The 19661-nt window shown below is 55.5% G+C and overlaps 1 protein-coding gene across 1 annotated transcript in view; it reads right to left on the reverse strand.

Moving 5' to 3' along the window:
• Positions 1-864: 864 nt before the first annotated feature.
• DNAH14 (dynein axonemal heavy chain 14) overlaps positions 865-19661 on the reverse strand; it is a 140173-nt gene continuing 121376 nt past the window's right edge. The window contains exons 71-85 of the mRNA XM_059677837.1: positions 18715-18951; positions 17544-17629; positions 17071-17227; positions 15536-15746; positions 14980-15082; positions 13005-13232; positions 11265-11462; positions 9337-9530; positions 7242-7402; positions 5299-5495; positions 4321-4433; positions 3517-3632; positions 2396-2559; positions 1476-1622; positions 865-1080 (exon numbers count right to left, since the gene is read on the reverse strand). Of these exons, the coding sequence (XP_059533820.1) occupies positions 865-1080; positions 1476-1622; positions 2396-2559; positions 3517-3632; positions 4321-4433; positions 5299-5495; positions 7242-7402; positions 9337-9530; positions 11265-11462; positions 13005-13232; positions 14980-15082; positions 15536-15746; positions 17071-17227; positions 17544-17629; positions 18715-18951 (2528 nt within the window). The remainder of the gene's footprint in view (positions 1081-1475; positions 1623-2395; positions 2560-3516; positions 3633-4320; positions 4434-5298; positions 5496-7241; positions 7403-9336; positions 9531-11264; positions 11463-13004; positions 13233-14979; positions 15083-15535; positions 15747-17070; positions 17228-17543; positions 17630-18714; positions 18952-19661) is intronic.

The following is a 19661-nucleotide window of genomic DNA, read 5'->3' on the forward strand; positions in this document are numbered from 1 at the left end:
AAATATATATTTTTGGAGTAACATCCCTATTTAAACATTTTTACACAGATTGGTGGTTGAAGACTTGCTGTTTCAGGCTAATATTTTTATATGTTTTTGACTTTTTTAAACTGTGTTTTTGCTACTGCTGAGCTCATGCAGTTTATACTGTATTTTGTACATTCTTTATATTCCAAAACAATGCAAGGGAATAGTTTAAAATCCTTTCTCTCTTAGTCTAATAGATGTAGCTTTAGCTGTTAAATTCTAGTTAATAGTCTCACTGTTAATTGTTCTGTAAGGAAAGCAAATCCACTAAACTTCTGTATTTGAATTTCAGTTGTCAGTACCTTAAACACACGGGCATCTAGTAAGTACAGTGCGGATGTTGAGGTGAAGGATGGATTTCACATGAGCCGTTGGGTCAGCGCGTTCGTGCGTGCGCAGAGGTGGGTGTGCGTAGCGCCCTGTAGTCCGCAGACACTGCTTCCCCCTGGCTCACCAGGGAGGCTCTGGGGACAGAGGAAGGACACGGACTTCTCTCCCCCGGAATGAGAAAGTGCCTGGCACCAGCTACCTTTTGCTTTTTGTGTTTTAAGTTGGACATGTTGGAAATAAAGAGATAGGACCTGGAGCCTTGGTTTTCCTTCCTTTGCGTGTAACTCTGGGATCACGGAGACCGGAACGGGCGTCCTTAGATTACACGCCCCCAGACAACTTTCCCTTTTGGTTTGCGACGCTCCTGGGCCACAGGGCACCCCTAGCCACGAGGGAGAAAGCGCGCCTGCCTGCACACGCTTCTACGCGGGTAAGCGCTGCTACACGCACGGCCTGGAACAGGCATACCTGGTCAGAGTCCACATGTACCTGTTGTGGGACGGGAGTTTATTTCGCCGCCTTCTCACACAGCAGGGCGACCTGCATGCTGATCCAGTGACTGGGCGGTCTCCTCGTGGGCAAGAACACCGACGTTAAGCAGTTCGAAGGGGAGCCGGTCGTTGTGGAAATGGACGACCTCTGAGGCGTCTGATAAACTGGGCACTCGAAGGTGTGGCCTTCCGACTCCGGCGCGTTAGCAGCGGCTGGTGTCTCGGTGGAAACCTGAGAGAGAACCCAGCAGTCCGGCTGCACAGCTCAAACCCACCCACAGCGCGCGTTTCCCACGTGCCTGACCTGGGAGCTTGTTAGGAGTTAAACATCCTGAAGGTCAGGGGCTGTGTCACTGCACATGGGCATGACGCCTGGAGATGTCATCTTAAAGCGTAACTACGGCTTCCTAGGGTGCCTGTTCCTGAGAAGTGACGGTGGCTGTTGGTATAGCAGCTATTTTAGATTCTGGCGATATTTGGGGCTTTTGTAAACGTGTTTATGTCTCGGACTGCAGCTGGGGGGGCCTCCCCCTTCCTGAGCCTCCGAGTTAAAAAGGATCCCATTTCCCCTGTGAACCAGGGGACGTGGAGGCCCACAGGGGGCGTGACAAACACTGGGGTGCTGACCTTGGTTGGCAGGAAGTAGATTTCCGGGAAATCGCAGCATATCTCGCGAGGCAGCGAGTCCTCTAGTATTTTCTCTTCGGGATTCCACCTTGCTCCCTCGATGAATAATCCAAAAATGTGAGCCCCAATGTGTGAGGGGTCTGTGCTCTAAGATCAAAGAGAGGTGCTGGCAGCGGCGCCCGGGCAGGACCCTGCCTGGACCAGACGCCCCATGGGACGGGCCTGGAGGAAGCGGACGGCTCCCCGCCAGCTGCGGGGGGCCCGTCCCTGTACTGGGGAGCTGTTGCCGTGTGCGACTGAGACCTGAAACAAGTGTGCAGGCTCTGCATGTGCTCATCCTGAGCTGACGAGTGTTTCAAACACAGTAAAACCCCACATTTCCAGAAGGACCACCTTCGGCCCAGCCTTTCAGAGACAGATCATAAAAGGGGTCAGACTGTCCCCTGCTTCTACCCACGCAGCTACGAGATTCGTGGAGGCTCTGGGAGGGACTCGGGAGCATATCTGAATGACATTAAAAGGGGTGAACGAGTTGCTGATCGATTCTGTTAAGCAGAAAACTTGGTTGGCAGCAGCTCCAATTCTGGGGTGTCTCCAGGGGGGCCTGGAAGGCAACTCGCTCTCCCCCACTGTGTGGAGGGGCGGGGTGGCCGGCACAGAGCCCCCCGAAGGTTCCGTCTGCTCTGATCGGGCAGGTCCCTGGAGAAGGGACGGGCACCTTGTCCCGAGCTCGCCCTCCAGGCGGCCTGGCCCTTGAGAAGTGACGGTGGGAGAGAGGACGGTGAGGGCACGTCGACCCGAAGGGGGACTGTGCCTTGTGTATCCTGCCTGCCTGGTGCCTGGCATGGCGCCCGGCACGTGCGGAGCGAGGTCTGTGGAGGGAAGGAGGGATGGCCCTTCCCGACCCGAGCACCGGGTACCTTGAAGGCCCTCCTGACAAGGTTGAGCGTCTTCTGGACCACGATGGAGAACTCCTCCTCTTTGGAGCCAATGGTGCCGGGGATCACCTGGTGGGTAAAGGTGAGGGCGTCCGTGGAGATGCCGTGGGCCCTCCCGTAGTCCTGCAGCACAGCGGTCAGGAAGGCTTCGGAGAGAAACACGTTCCTTGTGAGTCTCAGGGACCCGGGGGGTGAGCGCGTCCCAAAGGTCCCGGGTGGCGGGGGGGGTGGGGACGGGGGGTGAGCGCTGTCAGCCACACGATGCCTCCGGGGGAGGGAGGAGGGGGAAGAGAAAGAGGGTCAGGAGATGCGAGAGGTGGGGGTGAGGCCGGACTGGGTGCCAGGAGAGGCATTCGCTCTTCAAACACTTATCCGGTGTTTTAGGGGCTGGGGGTGCAGCAGGGAGGCAAGCGGCCCTGCTTCGCCCGCATGGAGCTTGCCGTCTAGCGTTACCCCCCAAACCCCCAGCACACACGGCTGTGATCCGTACGGGTGGACGTCTGTCCTTCCTGCTGGACGTTTGTGCCGAGCAGGTGGGGCCCGGGGCCCAGGGCCCAGCAAACGCTCACTTCCTCCTTCCTTCCTTCGTTCTTGTTAAACGGATCCGTTAACGAAAATGGCCGAAACCCAGAATCAATCCCTAACACGGTGATGGCGAACCTGTGACACACGTGTCAGAGGAGACACGCGAACTCATTTTTTTGGTTGATTTTTCTTTGTTAAATGGCATTTAAATATATAAGATAAATATCAAAAATATAAGTCTTTGTTTTACTATGGTTGCAAATATCAAAACATTTCTCTATGTGACACGGCACCAGAGTTCATTTAGGGTTTTTCAAAATGCTGGCACGCCGAGCTCAGAAAGTTCGCCATCCCTGCCCTAACAGGTGCCCATTCTCAAAATGCCATGGCCTCTGGGAGGGGTCTGGTGTCGGCCTCTGACCTCATCAAATGAATGGCCTGGGGCTGAGGCCCGGAGACACTGCCAGGGGGCGGGGGTGGGGAGGAGTCAGTGCCGGCAGGAGGCCTGACACCTGAGGGGGACTGTGGTGGAAGCTGGGGGTGCGGAGGGCGGGCCTGGTCCTGGTTCGCCCGCTCACCTTGTGGAAAGAAGAAAGCTGGGAGCCAGTATCTTGCAGGAAACCCTTCAAAGAAATTCTTTTCCAGTTTGGGGCTGGTGCTAGAGTGCTTCCAGGCCAAGATAAACCTCATATACCTAGAGGCAGGCAGACACAGGCGGGGATGGTGACGGCATGACCACAGGGCCAGGCCACCCGGGGAGATTTCTCCCCCCCCCCGCCTCATCACAAACCCTCCCCAGGCGGGAACCAGCCAGGGCTGTAAAGCTGGTGGGCGCTCAATAAGTGTTGGGCACTCACGCCTTTCCATTGGCTGTGTATCATGTATTCAACTCGCTTAAGAAATACATGCAACTAATTCTCCGTTCTTTTCACCTCTCCCCTTTCCCCTTGCTACTTTCACAAGACACAGTGTGGCCAGAGAATGTCCTAGGCCAGTGGTCGGCAAACCCATTAGTCAACAGAGCCAAATACCAACAGCACTTCTTCAAAGCAGACTCGCCCAGGCCGAAAACCGACTTCTGCGCACGGCCACGAAGTTCCAATCGCACTGTACGCGCGCCCACACGTGGTATTTTGTGGAAGAGCCACACTCAAGGGGCCAAAGAGCCGCCTGTGGCTCGCGAGCCTCGGTTTGCCGACCACGGCCCTAGGCTCTGTCTCTTCGAGGGCGGTGACCCCGGACGGGGCGGGACTCGGTCTCATTCCCTCGCCCTAAGGGGGAGGTGAGGTGAGGTCCCCCACTCCCGCGAGGCCCAACGAGGCCCAACGTGAGCTCTGAGCCACAGCCAGGGGGACGCGTAAGGAAAGCGGCGGTCGCCCTACCGGTGGTAGATCGCCGTGTAAGCCATCTTGGCCCAGGTGTTGAAGAAATTCAGTCGCTGGATGAGGTTGTTAACCCAGGAAGCCAGGGGCTTGCACGACTTGTAGGCGTGTTTCTGTGAGGATGGAGACACGGCACATCATAACGTCCTTTAGATTTTTTTGTTCTGGCAACGGGGGCGGGAGAGGCCCGGATTTGGCAGCCAGTCCCCCTCCTCACCCCCACCTCCTACTTTACAAAAGTCTCCTGTCCAGAGAACCCCTTGTCTCCCCCCGTCACCGCACACAGCGGCCGGCTCCCCTGGTCGCGGGAGGCCTGGGCCTGCAGCTAAACTTGGAGTTGACCAGAGCCTGGAGCTGGCCTTGGCCCCGCCAGCTGCTCCTCCCCTGGTGTGCCTCTTGGGGCGGGGGGGGGGGCCGCGGGGGAGACTCAGGGACCGGGGTGCTGTCAGCTGGCTTAGTTGGCACTCCCAAGACTCTACTTTGGGTTTCTAGAATTTAAAGCACATATGCCCTTCTCTAAGCACACGTATGCGTAGATCAGCCTGGGTCTTATGTAAGTGTATGTGCTCTTATAATCCTTAAAAATGACATTTTTCTGAAACGTAAGGATTTAACAATACATCTTAGAGATGTGTCCTGTATATCCGCATCATCGTTTAACCGGATTCCGATGAAGAGGAAGGACGGTTGTTTTCAGCTTTAGGCTGTTATAACCAGTCCTGGGCTAGATACCCTCTGGGGTATTCAATACCTCAGACAGATGTAGTTAAGCAGACTTGCCAAATTTCCCTCCAAGAGATCTTATTAATATCAACAACTCACCGAAAGTATGTCAGCACCTTTGAATGCAGGCGCAGCGTGGTATTTCGCCACGTGGCTGTACCACAGTCAGCCCGGTCCCGCCTGCGACGGGACCTCTACTTCGCGTCGATCCAGCCCGTAAAGGCGGGGACCCCCCCCCCCCCCGCCCCCGCTCACCTGCCACAGCTCGGGCACTCTGGCTTTAAGAAAAGAGTTGTAGAGCTCCTCCAGCTCTGGGGTGAGGACGATCTTTCCTTTGATAGCGAGCTGAAGGTCTTTCAAGGATTCATGTATGACAAGCAGCAGCTTATCAAAGCGTTCGATTTCTTGCTTCAAAAAGGACAGCAAGACACAGTGGATGAGGGGGTCGTAGCCTGGATTAAAGAAAGAGAGAACATGGTGATATTTTGGCCTGGCCAGCGTGGCCCAGTGCTTGAGCATCGGCCTAGGAACCAGGAGGTCACGGTTCGATTACCGGTCAGGGCACAGGCCCTGGTTGTGGGCTCCATCCCCAGTGTGGGGCGTGCAGGAGGCAGCCGATCGATGATTCTTTCTCGTCATTGATGTTTCTATCTCTCCCTCTCCCTTCCTCTCTGAAATCAATACAAACATATTTTTTAAAAAACCCAAAAAACGGAAAGCGATAGGATTTGGAAGTTACAGGAATTTCCTCTGTCCAGGGAAACCTCTCCTGCAGGGCCAGTTAGTAAATGCTTCTGGCTCCGTGGGCTGCCGTCTGTCACAGCCACGCCCCGCACCCCACCCCGGCCGCGTGGGTGCCGCGGGACAGCGGGAAAAGGGCTCCCCTGGCTGGTTTTCTGACCATGTTTACGTATCACAAAACCTTCTTCTTCTTTTCTCCGCCGGGGAAACACCCTTCTGGCTCACAGGCCGCACAGACACCACCGGCCTGGACGCAGCAGCAGTGCAGCCCCCACAGGCGGCTGCCCAGCGCTTGATTCCCCAAGGAACCCTTCTGAGGGTGGAAGTGCGGGTGCTGAGAGTGTCACGGGCCGGGTGCCCCAGCCCGACGCGGGCCCTGGGCACCAGGTCTGCCCCGTTTCCTCTGGGCCGGCCCCTCCCCTCAGCTCCTCACTGATGTGAGAGACACATCCAGCGATAGGGTGCCTCCTGCAAGTGCCCTGACCGGGGCTGGGGATGGACCTGCAGCCCAGGTACAGGCGTGACCTTGACCGGAATCGAACCTGCGACCCTTCGGTCCGAGGGCCGGGGCCGGAGCTGCTTCTCTCTGCGGCTACCGTGATTGTTTCTCCATTCTTAGTCCTGAAGCCATCACCACCGCCTCCTTCCCCAAACCCCCCAAACCCCAATACACCGACAGCCTCCCGTTCCGCTCTGCCCTTCACCTGGCCCTGGAGGAGAGGCGGGCTTTAGCTCTCCCTCTCCTCTCAGCCCCTTCCTCTGTGGCCGTTCTGTCCCGTCTCTGCCCCGACCCTGACCCTAACCCAGTGATGGCGAACCTATGACACGCGTGTCAGAGGTGACACGTGAACTCATTTTTTTGGTTTATTTTTCTTTGTTAAGTGGCATTTAAATAGATAAAATAAATATCAAAGATATAAATCTTTGTTTTACTATGGTTGCAAATATCAAAAAAATTTCTATATGTGACACGGCACCAGAGTGAAGTTAGGGTTTTTCAAAATGCTGGCACGCCGAGCTCAAAAGGTTCTCCATCACTGCTCTAACCCTATCTGCCTGGTGCCAGAGTCCTGCGCTGGGCCCGGGGGAGAGGAGGCAGGGGGAGGGGGAGGGGGAGGAGGGGGGGAGAGAAGGCAGGGGGAGGGGGAGGGGGAGGAGGGGGGAGAGAAGGCAGGGGGAGGGGGAGGGGGAGAGAAGGGAGGGGGAGGGGGGAGAGGAGGCAGGGGGAGAGGGAGGGGGAGAGAAGGCAGGGGGACGGGGAGGGGGGAGAGGAGGCAGGGGGAGGGGGAGGGGGAGAGAAGGGAGGGGGAGGGGGGAGAGGAGGCAGGGGGAGAGGGAGGGGGAGAGAAGGGAGGGGGAGGGGGGAGAGGAGGCAGGGGGAAGGGGAGGGGGGAGAGGAGGCAGGGGGAGGGGGAGGGGGGCGAGGAGGGAGGACACGGAGGGGCCCAGCCGCTTGCCTTCCAGGCCTTTATTCAGCGCCTCCCACACGGAGCCCGCCATGATGCTCCGCAGCGTGCTCTGGGCGCCTCTCCTCTCCTCCTTCTCCACCGTCATCGGCAGCCGCTTCTGCACATTCGACACCATCTCCATCACCAGATCGTCTCCGATGGGCTCCCCGCTGCAGGGGAGGGAGGGGGGGAGAGTGAGGGCCGCACGGGGAGGCCCATCTTCCCCAGCACGGGACCCGGCGGGCCGGGCGCCTCATGGGGCCCATGGCGCGTGTCTCGCTTTGGGCGTGAGGACTGTGCGGCCTGGGACACCCGCAGGGAGAGGGGCATCTCCGGTTTCTCTGTAAAAGCTCCGGCATCCGGGCTCCTCTGCTGAACGGAAACACCCAGACTGAGACGCAGAGGCGGCGGCAGCCGGACGGATGCTCAGGCCTCGGGTTGACAGCAGGGCCCTGCTCGCACCCTGGGCGGTGGGGACGGGACGTGGGTGCTGTGGGTGCCGTGGGCGCGAGGCTGCCACGCGAAGCAGAGGCGACGGGCCCGCCTCCACTCCGGGGGAGCAGGGGCCGGTCCCCCTGCTGCTGGATGTACCCGGACCTGCGCTCCCACCGCCGCCCAGCTTTCCCGCGGCCACACAGCCACAGGGACACGGTTCTTCGGGGAGTGACAGCTGGGAGCCCAGGACGTTCCCCCCAGGCGGCTGCTGGGCAGCGCACAGCTCACAGGAAGTGACCGTCCTTCCTCTACGGCAGTGACGGCGAACCTAGGACACGCGAACTCATTTTTTTGGTTGATTTTTCTTTGTTCAATGGCATTTAAATATATAAAATAAATATCAAAAATGTAAGTCTTTGTTTTACTCTGGTTGCAAAGATCAAAACATTTCTGTATGTGACACGGCACCTGAGTTCAGTTAGGGTTTTTCAAAATGCTGACACGTGAGCTCACAAGGTTCGCCGTCACTGCTCTACGGCCACGCTGTGCTCCTGACACCGAAAGCAGGCGGCTCAGTGGGATTCCTGGGAGGCGGGGTGGCTCCAGACACCGGGGAGGGGAGGAGAGGGAAGGCCGATCCCTCGGGCGATATGGCGCTTGCTGTCTGGCAACCAACCGACCTTCCTTTACAGCCACAGGCTCGAGGGCCCGAGACCTCGGGTTCCGTGTCTGACGCCACTGAGACCTCGCAGCAGCCTGCGTGGCAGACGGGTCCTCTCCGTGTCTGGGGAGCCGGACCGGGACCTGGAGGCGGGGCGGGCGGGAGGCACGGCCCCGGGGCCGGAGAGCGGGGCGCCCTCCTCCTGACCACACTGTCCTCCGACTTATTTGGACGGGAATTTCCCCGGACAGGTCACATTTAAACCAATTCTGCTTAAAAATACAACTCGCCAGGCACAATTCACTTACCAAAGATCTACTGAGCACCTACCACATGCTTGGTAATTGTGTGTGTGTGCATGAGTGTGCACACGTGTGAGTGTGCATGTGTGCATGAGTGTTCATGTGTGCGTGAGTGTGCACACGTGTGTGAATGAGTGTTCGTGAGTGTACACGTGTGTGAATGAGTGTGCATGTGTGTGCGCATGTGTGCATGAGTGTGCGTGCGTGAGCGTGCATGTGTGCGTGAGTGCGCATGTATGTGAGTGTGCACGTGTGCGTGTGAACATGTGTGTGAGTGTGCATGTGTGTGAGTGTGCACACGTGTGCACGAGTGTTCATGTGTGCGCGCACGTGTGTGTGAGTGTGCACGTGTGCATGTGTGTGAGTGTGCACGTGTGCGTGAGTGTGCATGTGTGTGCATGTGCCTGTGTGCGTGTGTGCATGTGTGTGAGTGCATGTGTGCGCGCACGTGTGTGAGTGTGCATGTGTGTGTGCACGTGCACGTGTGTGAGTGTGCATGTGTGTGCGTGTGAGTGTGCATGTGTGTGCACACGTGTGCGTGAGTGTGCATGTGTGTGTGCACTGGCTCCCGTGTCGCCTGGAGCGTTTAGGGTCTGCGTTTTGAGGTGACATCTTCTCTCAGTGCTATACGGTGTCCCTCCAAGCGGACACGGACAGCTCTCCCCAACACTTTGCTGACGGAGCGCACGGCGGCGGCGCGACCTACCTGATGACCAGGCTGGGCTGCCCCGTCCTCGGCTGCAGGGCCACCAGGTGGTCCATGAAGCTCTGGGCCTGCGCCTCCCGGCAGCCCCGGGTGGCCTCGGGGTGCAGCCCCAGCAGCTCGGCGGGCTCGTCGTCGGGCAAGGCCTGGACCGCGCGTCGGTAAGCCTGCAGGCTGGCCGATTCGGGCGCGCACATCTGAGAATTGACAGCCTGTTAGTTTCTGCCTCTCCTTTCAGTAGCGCACGGAGACCACATTCCCCGCGAGACGCGCCATCGAAGGCTTTATGTGCAGGTGGGAGGTTCTAGACCCGCGGTTCTCAACCTCTGGGTCGCGACCCCTCTGGCGGTCGAACGACCCTTCCACAGGGGTCGCCTAAGACCATCCTGCAGATCAGATATTTACACGACGATTCATCACAGGAGCAGCATGACAGTGATGAAGTAGCCACGCAAACGATGTTATGGTTGGGTCACAACATGAGGAGCCGTATTTAAAGGGCCAGAAGGTTGAGAACCAGACCCTTCCGCCCAAGCTACACCTGGGACCGCCGTGTTGCCAACTGCTGTTGCGTGATAGGCACACAGAACGTTCTCGTGGGGAAGTGTGCAAGGGGGAGAGGGGAAAGGACTTAAAGGGCGACTCTGATCACCCGCTGCCTCAAGAAACGACACCCAGAGGTGATGTGTGCAATCGGCTTCCACCCACCACTCACTGTGGTAACACCTGCGGGGAGTGGGAGGTGACATGTTGTATAACGTCCTCGCCCAAGGATATTTCTCCATTGGTTTTTAGAGAGAGTGGGAGGGATGGGAGGAGGGAGGGGGCTGAGGAGAGAGGGATGAGAGGGAGGGAGACATCGAGACATAATATGAGAGAGACACATCGACTGGATGCCTCCCACACTCAGCCCCGCCCAGAGCTGGGGATCCAACCTGCAACCCCGGTACGTGCCCTGGACTGGGAATCGAACCTGAGGCCCTGTGGTCTGCAGGCCTATGTCCTAGCCACTGAGCTAACTGGCCTGGGCTGGGAGGATGGTCTTAAGAACAACTGACCATCTCAGGGATGGGTGAACGTGGCCAAGAGGCACAAAACTCCTAGGTGTGAAATAACTGAGTAAAGCAACAGAGAGCAGGCTCTTCACGGGGAAACGAGGCTCCGGCTTCCTGTCCGCCGGCTGCGCCCTCCGCTTCCTGCGCTGGGACCAGGGACTGTGAGGGGCGCCCCCGGCCGCCGACCAACAGGTAATTATCAGGGTCACGGCCACTGGAGTTCAGAATAGCCACTGAAAGTGGACACTGACGTGAATTTAAGTGCGGATTGTAAATACTTTGGCAATAACTTAGTTAAAGACAATCAAGTCAGCCCTAGCCACTCTGCTCAGCAGATGAGAGCACTGGCCATTGGACTGAAGGGTTTTGGGTTCGATTCTGGTCAAGGGCACCGACCTCAGTTGCAGGCTGGATCCCTGGCCTGGTCGGGGCATGTGTGGGAGGCAACCAATTGATGTGTCTCTCTCACATCGATGTTTCTCTCTCTCTCTGTCTCTCCCCCTCCCTTCTACTCTCTCATAAAAAAAATAAAAAATGGCAAGATTTCATTCTTAAAAACACACAATCAAGTCATATCCTATATAATAAAAGGCTAATATGCAAATCGACCCTACTGCAGAATGACTGGTCGCTATGATGCACACTGACCACCAGGGAGCAGATGCTCAATGCAGGAGTTGCCCCCTGGTGGTCAGTGCGCTCCCACAGGGGGGAGCACTGCTCAGCCAGAAGCTGGGCTCACAGCTGGCGAGCGCAGCGGCGGTGGCTGACGGCTCCCGGGCTGCAAGAGGGCGTAGGCCAGGCTGAGGGACCCCACCCCGAGTGCACGAATTCCGTGCACCAGGCCCCTAGTAAGACAATAACTTCCTTTCTCACCTCCTCACTGAAGAAGCTGAAGTCGCATGTCAGCACGTCAGGGTTACAGAACCTGTAGAGCAGGGTGTTGAGGCAGCGCTGGTCCCAGGGGTCGGTCACCTGGCCGCCGTACACCACCTCCCCGAGCAGGTAGCGCAGCTTCTGCCAGGGCACGGCCGGCTGGGCGGTCAGGGTGTTCTCCAGCATCTTCACGGCCACCTGTCGGGGACGCACGCGCTTTGGTTATTTCAGGGTGTGTTTTCGGCGCGCTCTGCCCTTTCAGCACGAAAGCAACAGCTCTCAGGCCGCTGCCCGCCGTTCCTCTGTAGGAATACACGGGAACAGCGAGAGGAACAGACGTGGCAGGCTGCCCGTGTTTGCCCACGACGTCTCGTTTTGTTGTTAAACTCACACCGAACTACTTAATTCATTTCCGAATGGAGTCCACAGGCAAGTGGGGGGGCCCCGATCTGCCTGCCCGTGTCGCAGTCTCACAGCGCGTCCCCCGGTGTCCCGGGGCCCCGCCACCCGGCCCTCCCGGGGCTGCCCTGGCTGGGTGCGGAAAACTCAGTGAAATCACCTGCACTTTCCTTCTCCAAGGACACGCCTTCCCTTGTGCTTGAGGACACAGCGGATTAGATTCCTGCTGCCCCAGGCCCCAAACCAGAAAAACCAAACCGCACCCGCCCCGCCACCGCTGTGAGTGCGGCCTGGATTGAGCGGCGCTGGTGGTGTGGGCACCTTTTCCTGAGTCCCTGATCGTTCGGGTCGGTCCTCCCACATCCTTCCCTGACGCCCAGGTGCCGCTCACTGGGGGGCAGATGCGCACAGAACCCTGCCGGGCAGCTGAGCCCGGGGCCTCTCGTGGGAGCTGAGCCTCCTGGGGCCCTAGAGGAGAAGGCAGGAGCCGCCCGTCTGAGAGCCCCCCCCCACCCCCCGGGGACAGGCACCCCGAGGGGGCATCGGGGTTTCCTGGGGAAGGTTTCTGGGACCTGATCATACGCAGAGGTGAGTGGCTGCCGCGGCCGCGGCCTGCGCTGGGCAGCTCATGCGGGTGCTACCCTGGTTGCTGTAGCGACAGAGAAACCCCCCCCCCACCCCCATGCTGTTGCGCAAAGGGGAGGCTCTGTACGGAGGACAGCAGAGAGGCCGTAAGCGGAGTTGATTCCCCACCACGATGGGTCAGTGTCACCTCTCCCGCGTGAAAAACAACCCTCTGGCCATGCGTGCGAGGCAGGCACTGTTCCCAGCGCTTTGCCTGTATCAGCCGGTCCTCCTCTAAGGCCCCCCACTACCCCCCGGCCGCCCCCCCCCCCCCCCCCGCCTGTCCTGGCCAAGGGCGCGCAGGGCCGCCAGGTTAATTAGCTGCCCCACAGGTTAAATGCCCGCACAGCAAAGGGGCAGAGCTGCCATCTGATTCCAGAACCGCTGGCTTCCAAGCCCTTTCTTCTACGCCAGCGGTTCTCAACCTGTGGGTCGCGACCCCTTTGGCGGTCGAACGCCCTTTCACGGGGGTCGCCTAAGACCATCCTGCCTATCAGATATTTACATGACGACTCATCACAGTAGCAACGTGACAGGGATGAAGTAGCCACGAAAATAATGTTATGGTTGGGTCACAGCGTGAGGAGCTGTATTTCAAGGGCCAGAAGGTTGAGAACCGCTGTCAGCACTTGCATCCCACCGGGAAAAGCGTGCGTGGCCTGTACGGTACGGTTACCCACTTGTCGTTTATTCAGAAGACGCTGCCGCCGCGCTTACCTCGAAGTCTGAGGGACTGAATTCATAGCTGACGTTCCAGCCCAGCATTCCGTATTTCCTCCTCTCGTTGATCAGAGCGTTGAAGAAACACAGGCTGAACAAGAGCCTTTGCCACCAGGGGCCGCAGTTGGGTTTTCCAAATATTTCTTCCGTCACCTCCCCACCGCCGTCGTGTCCAAGCGTCTTCAGTAAATTACTCTTCAGCCCCATGGGCATCTCCACGGCGATCTTGGGGCAGATGCGAGTGAGAACAGCACGTGAGGGCACGTGGGCACCAGGCGGGGGGGGGGGGGGGTGAGGGAGGGCTGCTCTACCCCCGGGGAGAGAACTAGTCAAGCTCCTCACATTCAAGCTTCACTGGCAAATCAAAACTCTTGTGTGTCCGGCCGGCGTGGCTCGGTGACTGAGCACCGACCTATGAACCAGGAGGTCACGGTTCGATTCCCAGTCAGGACATGTGCTGGGATTTCGGGCTCGATCCCCAGTAGGGGGTGTGCAGGAGGCAGCCGATCCATGATTCTCTCTCATCATGGACGTTTCTATGCCTCTGTCCCTATATAGACACCATCATTTGGTCTTTTCTTAGAAGTAGGTCGCCTGATTAAACTGTATGGAACTTTAAGACTCTATATATTGCGAGATTACCTCTTGTCCTGGATTAATGTCTTTCTGATATTACCTTATGAGCAGTCTGTGAGCGTGGTTATTTCACGGAATACTTAATATTACGAATTAGATCAGAACCATCTTTCATCTCTGCCAGTTCGATGGACTACCAAAGGCATCTCTCCTTGTCCTGGTCTGAATGTCTCTGACATCGAGGGGCTGAATTTTTAATTTTTTCACCTATTGATTGGCCTTTTGTGACCTTTGCTCGTTTTTACGGGGTGTCCGTGTTCTTCCTGATTAGGAAAACTACCACCTCTCTCTGCATGGACGATGGGACATGAGAAACCCCATCAAGTTCTACGTATGAATGAAAAACATTAAACATGTTTCCTTGGCTCCTAGGACTCCCAACGTGTGGCCGACTGGACACTTGTCGGACAGAACCGACCACGTCTTAGCACGTACTCAAACGCAACCATGGAGATGAGCGGAAGTCACAGCTGATCCACGCGCGGGCCTTTTCCCTCAATAGTGCACCACTGCTTCCTGCCAGGCCCTTTCTAGAGGATTAACGATGACATGAGAGGGAGGGGGAGCAGAGGGAGGAGCAAGCCAGGGCAGCAGGGGGCAGGAAACGGCCGCACGTCCTCCGTTCTGGTTTAGAGCAAGGGGGAGCCGGGCATCTGAGCGAAGGAACACCCACACCAGTGGCTCCCCCGCCTGGTGCTGGCCACGCCCCACCTCAGCGTCTCCAACATCTGCCGCCCGCCCGGTGCCATCTAATTCTTCTTCTTCAAAAAGCGGACTCGTGTTCACGTGGAGGAAGCCGCAAAGGCCGTGAACTTGGTCGAAAATAAGCTTCCAAAAGACATGGCATCCATGAGAGAGAAAAATACAAGAACCAAAGGACAGCTGAAGTCCGGAGGAGGAACTCACTAAGAAATTGTTAAAAAAATATAATAATCATCATCTGAGGTGATAGGAAAAAATAGCAAATAAAGTTTCAAAACGTAATGGAGAACTGAAATGCACCAATATGTCACAATATGTATTTATATGCTGTAGGTGAGGCCCCCAGAACCAGAAGAAATGCCAAAAGTTCAGTTAACAACTCCTTCTCGAATTGGCCCCCTTAAGCATCAAATCGTCCCCCTGTGGGGCGGGTGCCCCGTGTTGGGAACCACGCGAAAGGAGGGGTCTCGTCACCCCGTTAGCATCTTCCCTGGTCCTCAGCACGGGGCTGGGCACAGGGCAGAGGTTTAGCGTCCTGACGTGGCGCGCTCTTCACTCCCAGCCGGGAAAGCAAGAGGATCCGCACCAGACACTGTCCCTCCGTCAACACTACAAGGTCCCACTTTGTTCTTACCTTTAAACTCTTCTGAAGAAGGGGAACTGGCAAGGAGCTGTCCGATTCTGAGCTTAACCACAGCCGGAACTCGGGGTCTACCGTTACATTTGGATTGTTGAGTCTGCAAAATAATAAAAAAAAAATGTGTGTCTTGATGCGAGAACCGTACACCAAACCAACGTGTCCTAAGAATCATAGTTATTTCGACGTTTTAAGGGAACTCAGGAATCATTTTAATAATCAGAGATCTGATTGGCCGCCCTCAGAACTTTCCCGCTGCACAAGACCCACAAAATCCCATTTTAAAAAACCAGTTTTTGGTCCCCTGAGTATAAAAGTGACATGTGCTCATGGCAGAAACCTGGGGGGAAATGACAAATTAAGAACAAAACAGACTGCAACTTTTCTGCGAGTCTAAAATGATTACTTTTTAATTTACAAAACAAACTAAAGCAACAAAAGCAAAAAAAAAAAAAAAACAACCCACAAAAAACAAAAAACCAAACCCCAAAACCCAACAACAAAAACACCAAAAAAAAAAAAAAAAAAAAAAAAAAGCACATGGGTGACTTACGAGTCCACGATGGTGCAGAGCCGTGGCATGAAGGACGCGGCGAGGTGGCAGTTCTGCAGGAAGACCCACTGCCCGGCTTTGGCGAGGGCGTCCGCGATGAGGTCTTCCGCTTTCGCTGCCTGGCCTTGGCCCAGAGAAATCATGGTCACATGCTGGGTGGTTCCTTTCAACTCCTGGGCGAATTTCAGGAGCGTGTTGATGACATCCACCCCTGGGTAACAGTGCAGAGAGGTACGTGCAACGGTAAGCTCGGAGGACTCCCCCTGGAGTACAGCCTCGCATTTTTTTAAAAAAATATATTTTATTGATTTTTTACAGAGAGGAAGGGAGAGGGATAGAGAGTTAGAAACATCAATGAGTGAGAAACATCGATCAGCTGCCTCCTGCATACCCCCCGCTGGGGATGTGCCCGCAACCCAGGTACATGCCCTTGACCGGAATCGAACCTGGGACCCTTCAGTCCGCAGGCCGACGCTCTATCCGCTGAGCCAAACCGGTCAGGGCTCTGCCTCTCTTGACGCGAGGGATGGGCATCTAAGTTTTGTGAGTAGGCGCTGGCAGCCACGTTCGTTACCCAGGTGTGTAAGACTGTCCTTTCCCTCCATCCTGTTGCTTAGAAGTTGGATTCGTGATGCCTAGCACCCTCGCTGCCATCTCGGACTAAGTCTTAAGTGGATGGCACCCGGGTGGCAGGCACACAGCCAGCTGTTTTACCCAGAAAAGTTTCCGACGAGAAGGTCTGTACATGAACGGCATTTTGAACGAGATTTTGGCCCGGGGAAGTCAAAGCTTGGAAATGGTGAGTCCTAAAGATGTGTTTGATTTGGAGGTGATGAGGAACCGAAGACAGGTGAAGAAAATATTTTGCTCAGGGTTTGCAGATCCAAGACAAGAGAATGAAAAAGAAAAGCATTTGGGGTTTTGAGGAATACAAGGGCTGGATCAGAAGGACCAATTTCTGATAGCTTATTTTCTAACATACATATTTTTCATGAGTTGATGTCAAGTAAACAGTTAACAGATACAAGGGAAAACTCAACCTTCTGATCAATAATATGTGTTTGGGAGATATTTCCTGTCTGCACAGAAAACTAGTGCTGAAAGTGTTTCCATTATTTGTAAATCTTATTCCTTTTTTCCCTTTTACAAGGGTTCATTCTTTCTGTTTGTTTTTTTTAAATATATATTTTTATTGATTTCAGAGAGGGAGTGAGAGAGAGAAACATCAATGATGAGAGAGAATCATTGCTCAGCTGCCTCCTGTGCACCCCCTACCGGGGATGGAGCCCGCAACCTGGGCACATACCCCGACTGGGAATCGAACTGTGACCTCCTGGTTCGTAGGTCGGAGCTCAACCACGGAGCCACGCCGGCCGGGCAAAAGGTTCATTCTCAATGTGCTTTAAAATTGTAACCTGTCCCTTTTCCAAATGTTTAAGTAAGAATGCGACAATCTTTTAAAGCGGACACAGCCCTACTTCCCCACGTCTTTTGACAGACGGTGGCATCATCTTACCGGCTTGGCAGCAGCTTACCTTGCGAGTGGATGAGTATCATTGGAGTCCTGGCGTTGGAAACTTGATAGGATTCTTTCAGATTAATTCCGGTTCTGTGAATATACTCACTTCCTATTTTTTCGGTCAGAAACCTTCTCACCGAGTTCTTCAAACGCTCTGGTCTGAGAATTTTTATCTAGAAAAGAAAACGGGAGATCAAGCGAAGCACACGGGGAGGGGTGGGGCCCGGCCACCATCGCTGGGAGGATCTGTGCTCTCCGTGCGGTGGGTCACGGCCCTTTGTCACCCACGGGCTGCTGGCTCCTGCTCCGTCTCCTGGGCCAACCAAGCGCTTACATAAACTTCCTCCACGGTTCTCGTCTTTAACCCCAAGGACCCCTGAGCCACACCGGCCGGGCGGCCGGCTCAACTTTCAATCGGAAGGGGTTTAGTTACTGTGCGAGTGCTCGAAACACGGAGAATACCGATCATCCGCTCTCGGCACGTCTTACCAAAATAAGTCTTTGAAACGGAGTGAGTCTCTCCCAGGGGAAATTTACAGGACGATGCACTTCTTCGTGTTCATTCAGAAGTTCAGCTGGATACAAGTGAGAGAAAAGGAGCGAGGATGAGCCATGGAATACTCTGGCTCACTGGGAGAGGCCACAAATGGACACAATGAGCTAACAAGCCGGGCGGAGACAGACTCATTTCATTGGTAGAGAGCAGGCTGATGGTGGGGTTGGGTGGAGGGGGTAGAGGAATTGGGCAGAAGAAGAGAAAAAAGCCTTGGACGCGGACAACAGTGCAGTGACTGCGGCGGGGGGGAGGGAGTGGGTGGAGAAGGGGGAGGTGGAGGAGGGCAGGAGGGCATAGGGCAGGGAACTCATTTTTTTGGCTGATTTTTCTTTGTTCAATGGCATTTAAATATATAAAATAAATATAAAACTATCAAAAATATAAGTCTTTGTTTTACTACGGTTGCAAAGATCAAAACATTTCTCTATGTGACACGGCACCGGAGTTAAGTTAGGGTTTTTCAAAATGCTGACACGCTGGGCTCAAAAGGTTCGCCACCACTGGCCTAGGGGGACAAATGGTGATGGAAGGAGACTTGACTTGGGGTGGTGAACCCTGAATAGGGGTGACGTGGGCGGAAGGGGCAGGGAAAAGTGAAGAGGAAGCGCTCAAACTGAAAAAAAAATACAAAAAAATGGAAAAGATATGCTAAAAGTAGCAAGTCATTTAAATTAAGTTCTATTTCCTATGCAATTTTTTAAAACACGTCTCTTATATAAAAACAATACCTAAAACACATCTGTTAGCCTTGGCCGGTTTGGCTCAGTGGATAGAGCGTCGGCCTGCGGACTGAAAGGTCCCGGGTTCGGTTCCAGTCAAGGGCACGGGCCCGGGTTGCGGGCTTGATCCCCGGTAGGGGGCGTGCGGGAGGCAGCCGATCCATGATTCTCTCTCATCATTGATGTTTCTCTCTCTCTCTCCCTCTCCCTTCCTCTCTGAAATCAAAAAATATATATATTTTTTAAAAAAGAGACATGCTTACAACATAGTAATGCTCCTCTCTTGCATTTTTCATCATACAAGCTACCGGACTCCATTCACAGGGGATACTCTACATACACGTGGATGCGGTCGAGCTAGGCACAACGTGAAATGCCTTCTTACTTTCCTCGGGCGATTTCTCGCTTTCCTCCGGGGAAGCCCTTTCTGCAGAGAAAGGTGTGCCCAGCAGAGCGTACAGGGCCGTGCTGGCTTGGAAAGCGCGCCACTGGGACCAGTTGAACAGCAGGGACCGGCACAGGGCAGAGAAGGCTTCCAGCTGACGGCTGAGGTACCGGCACTGCCTCCACCTGGCGTGCGAGACCCAGCGCAGGTGCCCGCCTCTGTCCATCTCATACAGGCCTGGAGGGGAAGGAGAGACGGTCACGCTGCAGGAGACGCACCCCGCACCTGTGAGGGACGCGTCGCAAAGTCGATGCTCGGTAAGGACCTTGTTGGGAGAGAGCTCTTTCATGTGACAATCCCGCATAAGAGAAGCCCAGCGACCGAACGGCCGAACGACCGGTCGCTATGACGCGCCCTGACCACCAGGGGGTACACGCTCAACGCAGGAGCTGCCCCTTGGTGGTCAGTGTGCTCCCACAGTGGGAGGCCGGTTGGGGCCAGCCAGCCGGGGGGAGGGACTGTGGGAGCGCACTGACCACCAGGGGGCAGCTCCTATGTCTACCGGTCATCACAGTCACTTAGGCATATATATATGAATTCCTTATTAGAGCTATGATTTGAAACATTTCTCTCATTCCATAGCTTGTCTTTCCGCTCCGTTGACTGTGAGGTTTCTATGTTTGATGCGGTCCCGTTGGCCTATTTTTTCTTTGTTTGCCTGTGCACTGGACTCCGCCCAGGACTCACCCAGCAGCTCCTCTGGGTCTCAGGCCTTTGGCCTGAATCACACCCCCAGCTGTCCTGGATCCTCCAACTTACAGGTGGCAGACAGATCATGGGACCTCTCAGCCTCCTCATCGTGTAGATTAGGGTTATCTTAACCGTAGCCACGGTCATTCACTCACCCCAAAGTTACTGAGCGCCAGTGACATGCCCAACAGCGCAGC

This window comes from Myotis daubentonii, chromosome 20 (assembly GCF_963259705.1).
Source record: "Myotis daubentonii chromosome 20, mMyoDau2.1, whole genome shotgun sequence".
NCBI lineage: Eukaryota > Metazoa > Chordata > Mammalia > Chiroptera > Vespertilionidae > Myotis > Myotis daubentonii.